The sequence below is a fragment of the Oreochromis aureus genome, linkage group 8 (assembly GCF_013358895.1).
Source record: "Oreochromis aureus strain Israel breed Guangdong linkage group 8, ZZ_aureus, whole genome shotgun sequence".
Lineage (NCBI taxonomy): Eukaryota > Metazoa > Chordata > Actinopteri > Cichliformes > Cichlidae > Oreochromis > Oreochromis aureus.
The window spans coordinates 24,242,138-24,253,714 of NC_052949.1; the positions used below are offsets into that span (position 1 = coordinate 24,242,138).

At 46.3% G+C, this 11,577-nt stretch overlaps 1 protein-coding gene across 6 annotated transcripts; it reads left to right on the forward strand.

The window, feature by feature from the left end:
- Window positions 1-2,846: 2,846 nt before the first annotated feature.
- asb12a (ankyrin repeat and SOCS box-containing 12a) lies at window positions 2,847-10,210 on the forward strand. 6 transcript variants are annotated; one of them, XM_039616669.1, is made up of 5 exons: window positions 2,847-2,902; window positions 4,944-5,098; window positions 7,798-7,921; window positions 8,737-9,507; window positions 9,877-10,210. In XM_039616669.1, the coding sequence occupies exons 4-5, from the start codon at window positions 8,745-8,747 to the stop codon at window positions 10,026-10,028; spliced, it is 915 nt and encodes a 304-aa protein (XP_039472603.1). In that variant the 5' UTR covers window positions 2,847-2,902; window positions 4,944-5,098; window positions 7,798-7,921; window positions 8,737-8,744; the 3' UTR covers window positions 10,029-10,210. The 6 variants fall into 6 exon arrangements, with proteins under 6 accessions (XP_039472603.1, XP_031608366.1, XP_031608367.1 ...); XM_031752506.2 differs by lacking the exon at window positions 2,847-2,902 and having other exon boundaries at window positions 4,799-5,098; window positions 8,740-9,507; XM_031752505.2 differs by lacking the exon at window positions 2,847-2,902 and having other exon boundaries at window positions 4,801-5,098.
- Window positions 10,211-11,577: the final 1,367 nt, after the last annotated feature.

The window sequence follows — 11,577 nt, forward strand, 5'->3', positions numbered from 1 at the left end:
AATAGAGACAGAGATTAATAACAGATATGATTCGATGCAGAGAGGTCTATTAACACAGAGTGAGAAAGGTGACTGGAAAGGAAAAACTCAATGCATCATGGGAATCCCCGGCAGCCTACGTCTATTGCAGCATAACTAAGGGAGGATTCAGGGTCACCTGATCCAGCCCTAACTATATGCTTTAGCAAAAAGGAAAGTTTGAAGCCTACTCTTGAAAGTGAGAAATATGCTCTCTCTTTCTAGTCCCTGTCAGGACTCTTGCTGCAGCATTTAGGATTGGCTGAAGGCTTTTCAGCGAATTTTTTAGGACATCCTGATAATAAAGAATTACAGTAGTCCAGCCTGGAATTAATGAATGCATGAACTAGTTTTTCAGCATCACTCTGAGACAGGATATTTCTAATTTTAGAGATGTTGCGCAAATGGAAGAAAGCAGTCTTACATATTTGTTTAATATGTGCCTTGAAGGATATATCCTGGTCAAAAATGACTCCAAGGTTCCTCACAGCATTACTGGAGGCCAAGGTAATGCCATCCAGAGTAAGAATCTGGTTAGATACCATATTTCTAAGATTTTCAGGGCCGAGTACAATAACCTCAGTTTTATCTGAATTAAGAAGCAGAAAGTTAGCGGCCATCCAGGTCTTTATGTCTTTAAGACATTCCTGCAGTTTAACTAATTGGTGTGTGTTACCTGGCTTCATGGATAGATAGAGCTGCGTGTCATCTGCATAGCAGTGAAAATTTATGCTATGTCTTCTAATGATGCTGCCTAAGGGAAGCATGTATAATGTAAACAAAATTGGTCCTAGCACTGAACCCCGTGGAACTCCATAATTGACCTTAGTGTGTGAAGAGGACTCTCCATTTACATGTACAAATTGGAGGCTATTAGATAGATATGATCCAAGCCACTGCAGTACAGTACCTGTACCTGTATATTATGGTCAACAGTATCGAACGCAGCACTGAGGTCTAGCAGGACAAGCACAGAGATGAGTCCACTGTCAGAGGCCATAAGAAGATCTTAACTTAGAACTTTCTGTATTTTTTCTTTTTCTTTCTTTCTTTCTTTTTTCTTTCTTTCCCAAGAACTTAAAATTCTGTAAGGGGACCAAAGTCACTGGTTTCTGTGAAGTATATAATAGTTCAGTATTTATGGATTCAAATGGTCTTCTACCACAAAGCAGAAAAAAAAATGAAGTTTTAAGTCAATTTAAAAAAAACTTTACCCATACAAAACTTTAAGATTAAAATTTTGCTAACGTTCTACAGCATGTTGGTCAGCCTGACATGTTCGTGTAATGTTCGTGTTCTTTTTGGTTCATGCACATTGCCTTCTACATATGTTCAATGATTTTAGTCTTATTTTGTTGCAGTAAATGTACGAGTGTTTCCCACATCTATTTGTATTAACTTCAAATGGACCTCCCTTTTTGGTTGTTATATTTTGTTTTATTATGTTATGTTTAGTTATGTTAAGAATATGTGATCTGAATTCATTAGCGCTAGATATTAATAATGTTGCATCCAAGCAAGACTGGAGCTGTGCGGTGTCATCTTATATGGAAAATACTCCTGGTTCAAGACCAGTAGGATGCATGCCCAGCTTAAATAAAAGGGAAAGAAATGTTGTGCCAAATCAAATATGGATCCATCTGCTGTGGTGACCCCTGGGTGATGTAACCTTTCATGAAGAGTGAAACTAGCAAAAAACGTTTTTGAGACAGAAAAACGTCACTGAATCATTTGATGAGGTTAATGAGGGAAGTGGAAACACAGTTGCAGACAATTAACCAAAGGAGATGGGGAAGTAACACAAGCCACAGAGAACAACACTTACCAAAATATAACAGGAAGAGAGACACAACCCAATGGAGAATAAGATTAAGTTAACACAACTAAACAGGGAAGGAGAAAAATAAAAAGACCAACACAAAGATGAGAGTGAAGGAACAGAAAGGGAACCCTTAAGGGAACTAACAAATCTAAAGTCATTTATAACTAACCGAAAAACTACAGGCACAAATAACAATACAAGGAATCAGATGGCCTTACTCATAAGCGTAAGGCCTTACAAAACAACATTATTGACATGTACATTAGTCACTTATCAAAACCCAAAAGGAATAATGGTAACAGCACACTGAAAACCATGAGTCCAAGAGCCAGGAAGCATGGCAAATATGGAATTTTATTCCATTTCATTTCACAATGTCAGTTTTCATCATAACTTTATCTATTTTTAACTAATTTTCCTTTTATTGACTCAGCAATGAAGTGAATAAAATTTTATCTTATGATCGAAAATGGTCCATTAAAAAGTGTCTATGCTTTACCAGTTACATCAGACTGACCTATAGGTAACTGTGAACTAAAACAGTTACAGCACTAATAAAACTACAACTCAAAATCAAATTAAAGTTCCTCAAACTGTGGACTGTGTCACGATCCTGGGTCTTATGACCCAGTGTTTTGAGTTTTAGTTCATTCTGATGTTTATGGTAGGTTTAAGCTCATTAGGTTTCCTATGTTCATTTGCTTATTAGTTCCCACTTGTGTTTTCAACCCCTGTGAAATCTCCCTTGCCCCCTTTGTGTTCATGCTGCGTGTCTTATGTTATCAAGTTCGTATTATCATGTCTGTCTCATGTTTCCTGTTTTATTTTGAAGGAGTCATGTGTTCTTTGTTCATTGTATTTTAGTTTCACTTCCCTTGTCCTGTCATTAGGCTCATGTCAGTCAGCTGTTCCTCCATGTGTTCCCACTTCCCCTAATCACCTCTTGTGTATTTAAGTCCTCTGTTTTCAGTGTGTCATTGTCAGGTTGCCTGTTGTCCACGCCATGTTTCCCATGCCTCGCCTCTAAGTGTCTTGTCTAGGTTTTTCTTATCGTTTGTTTAGGTTTGTGTTAAGTTTGCTTCAGTTTGCCTTGCCTTTTGTTTGTACCTTTTACCAGCCACATTAAACGGCTCGCCTTTTGTTAACATTCACGCTTTGCTCCCTGTTCTTTGGAGTCTGCATTTTGGGTCCTTTTCATAATACATGCAGTCGGCCTCCAGCCAGACTGTGACAGTACGACCTGACCATGCTGGACCCAGCGACACAAGAGCAGGAGATCATTTGGACAGCGGAGTCGCTATGCGGCAAGTGGCTGCAGTGTTCCAGAAAGGAGGAACGGGAGGAGTTAGTCCGCCAAGTAGGGGTATGCGCGTCCGTATTCCCCTGGTTATGGGAGGCGCTGCACCCCCTCATCATTGACTTTCTCGTCTCCACCTCCAACTCCGCCCGCAACAACAGCTGTCCTGTGTGCGTGAGTCGTCGCCAGAGCCATGCTGTAGCTCTGTCCCCGCTGCCTCGTGAGCCTGAAGCAGTCAGAGTCGGTGCGGTGAGGCTCACCACCGACACACCGTCGGCCCACGCTTCATCGGCTTCCGCATCCTCGCCACCGCCTGACTGCACTACGCGGCTCATGGAGGTGCCAGCTGCGATTGACTTCGGTGAGGAGGAGCGGCAGCAGGTATTACGGGCGTATCGTGAGGACGAGCTCCGTTGGAAGCCCTGGCTCATCTCTGAGGAGGGGCTCTCGCCAACCGACCCGCCTCGCTCCTGTCGCCCACCCTCTCCGCCTCGATCTGACCACTCGTCTCCAGCTTCCTTTCTAGCACGGATGTGGTTGGAGGACGAGGAGCCGGTCGCCATGGAGAGTCAAGTCTTGTCCACGGCCGCTTCAAAGAGGAAGCGGCGTTCGCGCCGCCGTCGCGCACTGCTACGTCCTGTCTCGCCCTCCACTGAGTGTCACGAGGACGCTGTGGGGGTCCTGGATGTCGATCTCGAGGACCGGCAGCGCGCCGCATGCACGCAGTTAGAGGGAGAGTCCGTGTGGGAGCCGTGGCTCGCTCCTGATTATGACAAGCGCTCTTTCCGGGGAACTCGGCTGGCTCTCGGGGGTCCCCGGAGCTGCCGGGGACTTCCACCCCTCACTCCACCCGCTTCCACGGATAGAAAGAAGCGGCGCTCTCGCCATCGGCGCTCTGAGCCTCAGCCTAAGGAAGTCCCTCAGTTAATGCCATCTGAGGCGTTAACTTCCATCATCCATCCAGTCGTGAGTACCACTGACTCAGTTTCTGACATCGTATCTAGTCCCATAGCCAAAGACTGCAAGTCAAAGGAGAGTGTTTCAGGGGCTGCTGTGAATAAAGAGGTCTTGTCGGGTTGTGACCTGGCTGATTCGGCAGGTGACAGCATCCATGAACCAGTTAACAATCATAACAGCAATAAAGATGACTGTGCCCTTGGCGTCATGACTTCTGAACCTGAATGTTGTACTGATGCAAACGATAACTGTCTTGTTCTAGAGTTGTTTAACCCCAGTACCGCAAGCTTTGAGCAGACATTGTCTGAATCTGGTACTACGATCAACAGTTCTAAGGTTGCCGTTGATGAAAATGTGTCTGTATCTGCCGACACTAACCTAGCGCCCGGCTCTACAGGGGTTTTTAGCGCAGTACAGGACGGACTTTCTGTAAAGTGCAACACTGATATCTAACCCACCTCTATTTGCAGCCACCAACCGTTGTACTTCTGTTCTGTGTCATCCTACCAAATCAAAGGGTTTTTCTGAGTTAACCAGTGATGAGGGCGTTAAGACTCACCCAGTGAACCTGCAGTCGGTGGGTTTTTCTGAAATAATGAAAGATGCTGGGAGTAAAGGTTCGGACTCAAAATGTTCTGTATCATGTGACTTTCGATTTAATGTGTTGAACTCATCAGCGAGCAGTCCTGGTTTTGTGTGTGTGTGTGTGTGTGTGTGTGTGTGATCAACAATTGTCTAAGTCTGAAGAGAGACTGTCTAGCTTTCCTCAAGGAGCAACTAAAGACTGTTTGAACTGTGCTGAAGTCTCTGAAGAGTTAGGATCTAATTTTGTTGTTGCCCCTCTGCTAGCACCCCTCGAAATGCATGTTCAGGACTCTGGGTGCACTTCCAAGGCGGCTGTGGCACCGCTCGACCTTATACCTGCATCTGATTCCCAGGTGGAGACAGCAGCTGTCCAGTCAGCACCCGTGCTTGTTTTGTCCCAGACCCCTCTTATAGCGGAGGTGAGTGACTGTGCTCTTTCATCTCATGAGCCTGATATAGAGGAGTGTACTGGGTTGCCCTTTTGTGGGCCCAGCTATGAAGAAACTGGTGCCAAAGACTGTTCTATCATTAATCATGATTTCATAGACATCCATGCTGTGGCCGACCTACCTCTGGTTAAGACTGTGGGCCAGTCAGAGTCGTGTTGTGATAATGAGAAGACTGTGTGTAACTGTTTTGAAGAAGCACAAAGAGACATCACAGACCATGTTCTTGACTCTGTAGAATTCAGGACTTTTTCTAATGTTGCTCCCTCAGCCACACTCCATGAAGCTAATGTTCCCAAGGCTGAGATTGATGTTCAGTCTACTTTGGTTTTCTGTGACATGACAAATAACATAATGTGTGTTACTGAACTTTACACTGGAAATGTACCCCTAGGCAATATTTCCACCAGCAGCCATGTAAATGTCATCCATGTGACCAGGTTTTCTCACATCAAGCCGGAGACAATGAACTCTGAGTTTAAAGATTCAAAGACCACTGACTCAGGAGTCATTGTGTTTCCAGAGTCTAACTCCGGTACTGTGATCATTAAAAGCGTTCACTTTCTTGACACCTGTTTGAAGACTGTGGACACTAAGGACAGTTCTTCACCTGCCCTCTCTGAGCGTGGAGTTAGGTCCCTGCGGTCTGTTTCAACACAGGCTTCAGCCCGGCTACCTGCTCAGTTTCCGGGTCAGCCTCCCGCTCAGATGTTTTTTCAACCACCTGTGCAGGCTCTGACGCAAACAGCCCTATGTCCACTACAGCTCCCTGTCCAGTATGCAGCTCAGCTCCCTGTCCAGTATGCAGCTCAGCTCCCTGTCCAGTATGCAGCTCAGCTCCCTGTCCAGTATGCAGCTCAGCTCCCTGTCCAGTATGCAGCTCAGCTCCTGTCCAGTATGCAGCTCAGCTCCCTGTCCAGTATGCAGCTCAGCTCCCTGTCCAGTATGCAGCTCAGCTCCCTGTCCAGTATGCAGCTCAGCTCCCTGTCCAGTATGCAGCTCAGCTCCCTGTCCAGTATGCAGCTCAGCTCCCTGTCCAGTATGCAGCTCAGCTCCTGTCCAGTATGCAGCTCAGCTCCCTGTCCAGTATGCAGCTCAGCTCCCTGTCCAGTATGCAGCTCAGCTCCTGTCCAGTATGCAGCTCAGCTCCCTGTCCAGTATGCAGCTCAGCTCCCTGTCCAGTATGCAGCTCAGCTCCCTGTCCAGTATGCAGCTCAGCTTGCATCTGCTACTATATGCCCTGGTGTGCCAGCCCGGCACCCCGCTGTATCCCCGCAGTCCCACGCCACGCCAGCTGGAGGGCCCGATGAGCCCGTCCAGCAACCTGCCACGTCCGCTGGGGGTTCAGGAGAACCGCGCCAGCCTCATGCCACGTCCGCTGGAGGGCCCGAGGAGCCCGTCCAGCCTCTTGCCACGTCCGCTGGAGGGCCCGAGGAGCCCGTCCAGCCTCTTGCCACGTCCGCTGGAGGGCCCGAGGAGCCCGTCCAGCCTCTTGCCTCGTCAGCTGGAGGGCCCGAGGAGCCCGTCCAGCCACCACCTGCTCTATCACCTGCGGCTCCGTCGCCTGCAGCACCTATGCCGTCGCCTGGTCCAGCTCCGGCCTCTGCTTCTGTTCCACCCAGTCCAGCTTCGGCTTCTGCTTCATCGCCTTCGCCTGGTCCAGCTTCAGCGTCGGCTTCTGCTTCGCCTGCAGCAGCCGCCGCCTTGCTTCGCCTGGCCTCGCCAAGCCACGCCCGGGGCCCGCCAAGCCCGGCCCACGACTGCACCGCCGGCGGCGCCGCTCGGGCCACGCCCACGACTGCACCGCCGGCCCTCGCCCGGCCACGCCCACGACTGCACCGCCGGCGGCCTCGCCCGGGCCACGCCCACGACTGCACCGCCGGCGGCTCGCTCGTTCCCGGGCCACGCCACGACTGCACCGCCGGCCCTCGCCGGCCACGCCCACGACTGCACCGCCGGCGGCCTCGCCGGGCCACGCCCACGACTGCACCGCCGGCGGCCTCGCCCGGGCCGCCCACGACTGCACCGCCGGCGGCCTCGCCCGGCCACGTCCACGACTGCACCGTCGGCGGCCTCGTTCCGGGCCACGTCCACGACTGCACCGTCGGCGGCCTCGTTCCGGGCCACGTCCACGACTGCACCGTCGGCGGCCTCGTTCCGGGCCACGTCCACGACTGCACCGTCGTTTTCAGTGTGTCATTGTCAGGTCACCTGTTGTCCACGCCATGTTTCCCATGCCTCGCCTCCTAAGTGTCTTGTCTAGGTTTTTCTTATTGTTTTAGATTTCCCAGTTTAGGTTTGTGTTAAGTTTGCTTCAGTTTGCCTTGCCTTTTGTTTGTACCTTTTACCAGCCACATTAAACGGCTCGCCTTTTGTTAACATTCACGCTTTGCTCCCTGTTCTTTGGAGTCTGCATTTTGGGTCCTTTTCATAATACATGCAGTCGGCCTCCAGCCAGACTGTGACAGACTGCAGCTCATAAGGGTTCCCCAAAATAATTATCTGCATTAAAAATCAGATTTGCAAAAAATCAGATTTGATTTGCAAAAAGTCAGTTAATAATACTGTTGTTGTTGTTTTTTGTTTTTGTTTTTTACCATTTAATAGACTATTTATATATTTTGCTATTGCATCTGTTAAATATCTATTATGCTATCTATATTTATTTTAAGCTTCAGTTTGCCATTGCAAATAAAAGTCACTAGGGGGCAGCAGCGGTACGTCACAAACACACCACCGAGGAAGAGCAGAAAACAGGAAGCAAAGAAGGAGGCTGTTGATGGTCACATATCTTAGGTAATGTTAAACGAAGAAAACATAAGGGTTTAGCTTCGTTTCTTTTTAAATAAGCACTGTTAAAGGATGGAGACGTTTGCCTACTAACGGGATATTTGGAATTTAATATCTAGTTGGGTTTTTTCAAGGGGGTTTTATGGTGAATATTAGCGAAGCTATTTATCGTCCGCGAATTAGTCCTGATAAGAAACGTTATACGTGTGTGTATGTTGTATGTCATGAAGCGATGCGATGGGTTCCTTCCTTAATATAAGAGGCATGAGTCGGCATGTACACAGTGTAAGAAAGTTAAACTAAATATGTCTCATTTCCTCCTACATTACAGCCACACGGGTGAAATCGCAGTACTTCTAATAAACGGTTGGTTTGATTATAAGAGCCTTTATGCCTTTTTATGCCGAAGGTTTCCAGAAGGTTTTATTTATCATAAGCAAGCATAGATTGATTAATTGGATGCATAGTTCGGACGATTAGTTTTGAGACATAAATTTGTAAAGAGTTTGAATGAAGTTTGGTGGAAAAAGTCTTAATGACGAGCTTAAACTTTAACGCCTGTATATACTTTTTTTTTCCGGCAATGCAATAATAACTTTATCTTGCCGCTTTTATCTGAGTCAGAAATCTGAAGCCTTATTTATATTTCACCAGAACTTTGGATTCTATGTTTTTGGTGTTGTTGTTTTCTTTAATACAAAACACTGGTTGCTGTTTTGAGAACAGATGATGTTGACAAACAGAAATGCACTGCGGTGTCTGTATGAGGACCATACGTTTGTATATTTGGTGTGTTATTTATTCTCTCTTTGCATTTGCAGCAGGTTCTATGCTCCAGCTAAGGACCGCTGAAGAAGAGAAAAGGAGTTGTGAAATTTCCCAGCTGAGGCAGGCTGTGTTACAAAACAATGACAGACTCCTTGATGAGATGCTCTGCCAAGAAATCTACAAGAAAGTCATCAACTGCAGAGGTGGCTGGGGCATTGCAGGCACACCCCTGCATGCTGCAGTGTCTAAAGGCCACCTCAGCTGTCTGCAGGTCCTTCTAGCTCACGGTGCCATCATAGACTGCGTGGACGTCAAGGCCCAGACACCTCTGTTCGCAGCCGTTCGAGGGAAATACCTGGACTGTGTCTTAACTCTCCTCAAAGCTGGCGCCAACCCCAACGGAAGCTCGTCCAACAACTGCTCACCGGTCCTCACTGCTGCAAGGGAAGGCGACGCAGAGATTCTAAAGCAGCTACTAAAACACGGCGCTGAGGTGAACTCCCGCGCCAAAGTCTTACTGTGGACCTCGAGTGCCAGAGTGTCCAGCGGGCCGCTTTATTTGGCTGCTGTTTATGGACACATGGAGTGCTTCAAACTGCTGCTCCTCTACGGGGCAGACCCGGACTACAACTGCACTGATGCCAAGCTGCTGAGTTCTGACAAGCAGCCCAAAACTGTGCTGGAGATGTGCCTCAGGCACGGCTGTGGCGTGGAGTACATCCAGCTTCTGATCGACTTCGGTGCAAACGTCTACCTCCCCACGCTGATCATCGAGAAGTCAACGAAGCAGAACGAGGCTGTGGAGCTGCTGCTGCGAGAAAGAGGTGTTGGACAGATTCTTCAGCGCTTTTTCACCTCAGTTCTATATGCTTCACTCAGTTTTATTTATATAGTGCCAAATCACAACAACAGTCACCTCAATATGTTTTACATTGTAAATTAGAGACCCTACAATCAAACAACCACCTTTGAGTGAGCACTTCACAGTGGGAAGTTAAAACTCCCATTTCACAAGAGTCCTCTGGCAGACCCAGGCTCAGGGAGTGGCAGCCATCTGCCACGACCAGTTGGGGGAAATATATGTTGGATGTCTTGTTTAGTAATAATAGTTGCTATAAACTTCATTAAATATAAATAATATTATTATCATACATGATATATTGTGGGTATAACTTTGTTCTGTTTTGTTACAGGAAATCCAAAAGCTTTGACCTCACAGTGCCGACTTGCTGTGCGGAGACACCTCAGAAAGATCAACAAGATCAACTGCATCGACCAGCTGGAAATGCCCACAAGTCTCATCAACTTCTTGCAACACAAAACAGCCCCAGTCACTGTTCTGTAGATAGTGAAGGTTAAATTATTTTAGGACCTGTGTTTTGTTTTGTTTTTTATTTTAGCTTAAGCTTTTATTTGCAGGATCTTGAGCCCCTTTGTCCTCTTTTTAAAATGTGTGAGTGTGCATTGTTCTTGCGCTTAAGACTGATTCTTCAGCTAAAAGAATAAAGGTGGATTATTGTTGTGGAATTGTAGTTCTTACACTTTACCGGTCCAAGGTGTGCCCAATACTCTAATGAACTGTTATAAAGGCTGTTTGCACTGGAGTTCCCAGTGCAGTCATGTTCTTCTCCTTAATGATTATAGGCAGAACAATATTTTCTAATTCACACGCAAATTTTACTTTACGCTTGATTCGTGAGTTATGGAGTGTCAAGACCTGATGGAGGATCTGGTATCTACCTCAGGATCGTGCAGTCTCACCTCTCAGAGATCCATCACACAGAGACTGAAGTTGGTAAATGTGGACAAGCCCAGTTCCAAAGAAAAAGTTATGCTTCGTGACACTCAAAAAAGTTGGGATTAGGCTGTAAAAGTAAGTGGTACTCAATAGAAACGGCTCGTTTGTGCCTCTGTCCCACTGAGATGTCAACAAAGACTTTGATCCTCAAATATTTCCAAAAGAACAGTGACCTTAGACAGGCAAAGTCCTGTTGCTTTGCACATTATCACAATTCTTTGTGATGATATCATATAAATGAAATAACTGCCAAAAACCAGGACAAAAAAATTTAAGGGAGTCAGACTACTGCATTCATCTGGTCTGAAAACAAATACTAAATGAGAGGGGAGGAACTGACATATGAATAAAAATGGACACAAGAAGAAAAATTATATGAAGTTTGCTAAAATCAGAGACATTAATCTCCAAAATTAAAGTGTCAAGAGATTTATTCTAAATGACACTTCTTCAGCTGAGAGTCTAAGAGTGAAGAGACACACACTGCAGATCTTTACTTGCAGTATGCGGTCACAGAACGCCACACACCAGAGTGGGGGCCCTGTGATGCGCGCTCTGTTCTTGCACTTGTCTTTATTTATATGCAAAAATAATACAACAGTGAATACGTCTATTCATAGGCAGAGGAAAGTTAGTGCGTAGGGAGTGAAGATAAGAGTGGTTTAGGTGTATGCGTGTGTGTTGTGAGATTCAGAAGGATTCAGCCTCTCTTCTTGTTAGGGAGCATCAGATAAGAGTGTCCAGCTCTTCCTCTTCCTGGCAGGAGTGAAATAACAGCTTTTTCAGCTGTGAGAAAGAATTTATAAAACAGTTCTGTAGTGGACAACAGTCTAAGTCATCAAAAGGTCAACATACAGTATTCTATCATATGCAAACTTATATCATTAAAAGCTTATACTGACTACTAAGTACAATTTTCCATTGACATAAAGTAATTATTACCTTAAAAATATATGTCAAAAGAAAGGCAAGAAAGTTAGATTTCTAACATTTTCATGTGACAACACCATGCAAGAATATTATTTTGTCAGTGGTTCTTTTGTCCGTTCAACGTCCTGTCTCTTATCTATTCAGTATGTTGACATAGGTCTTCATT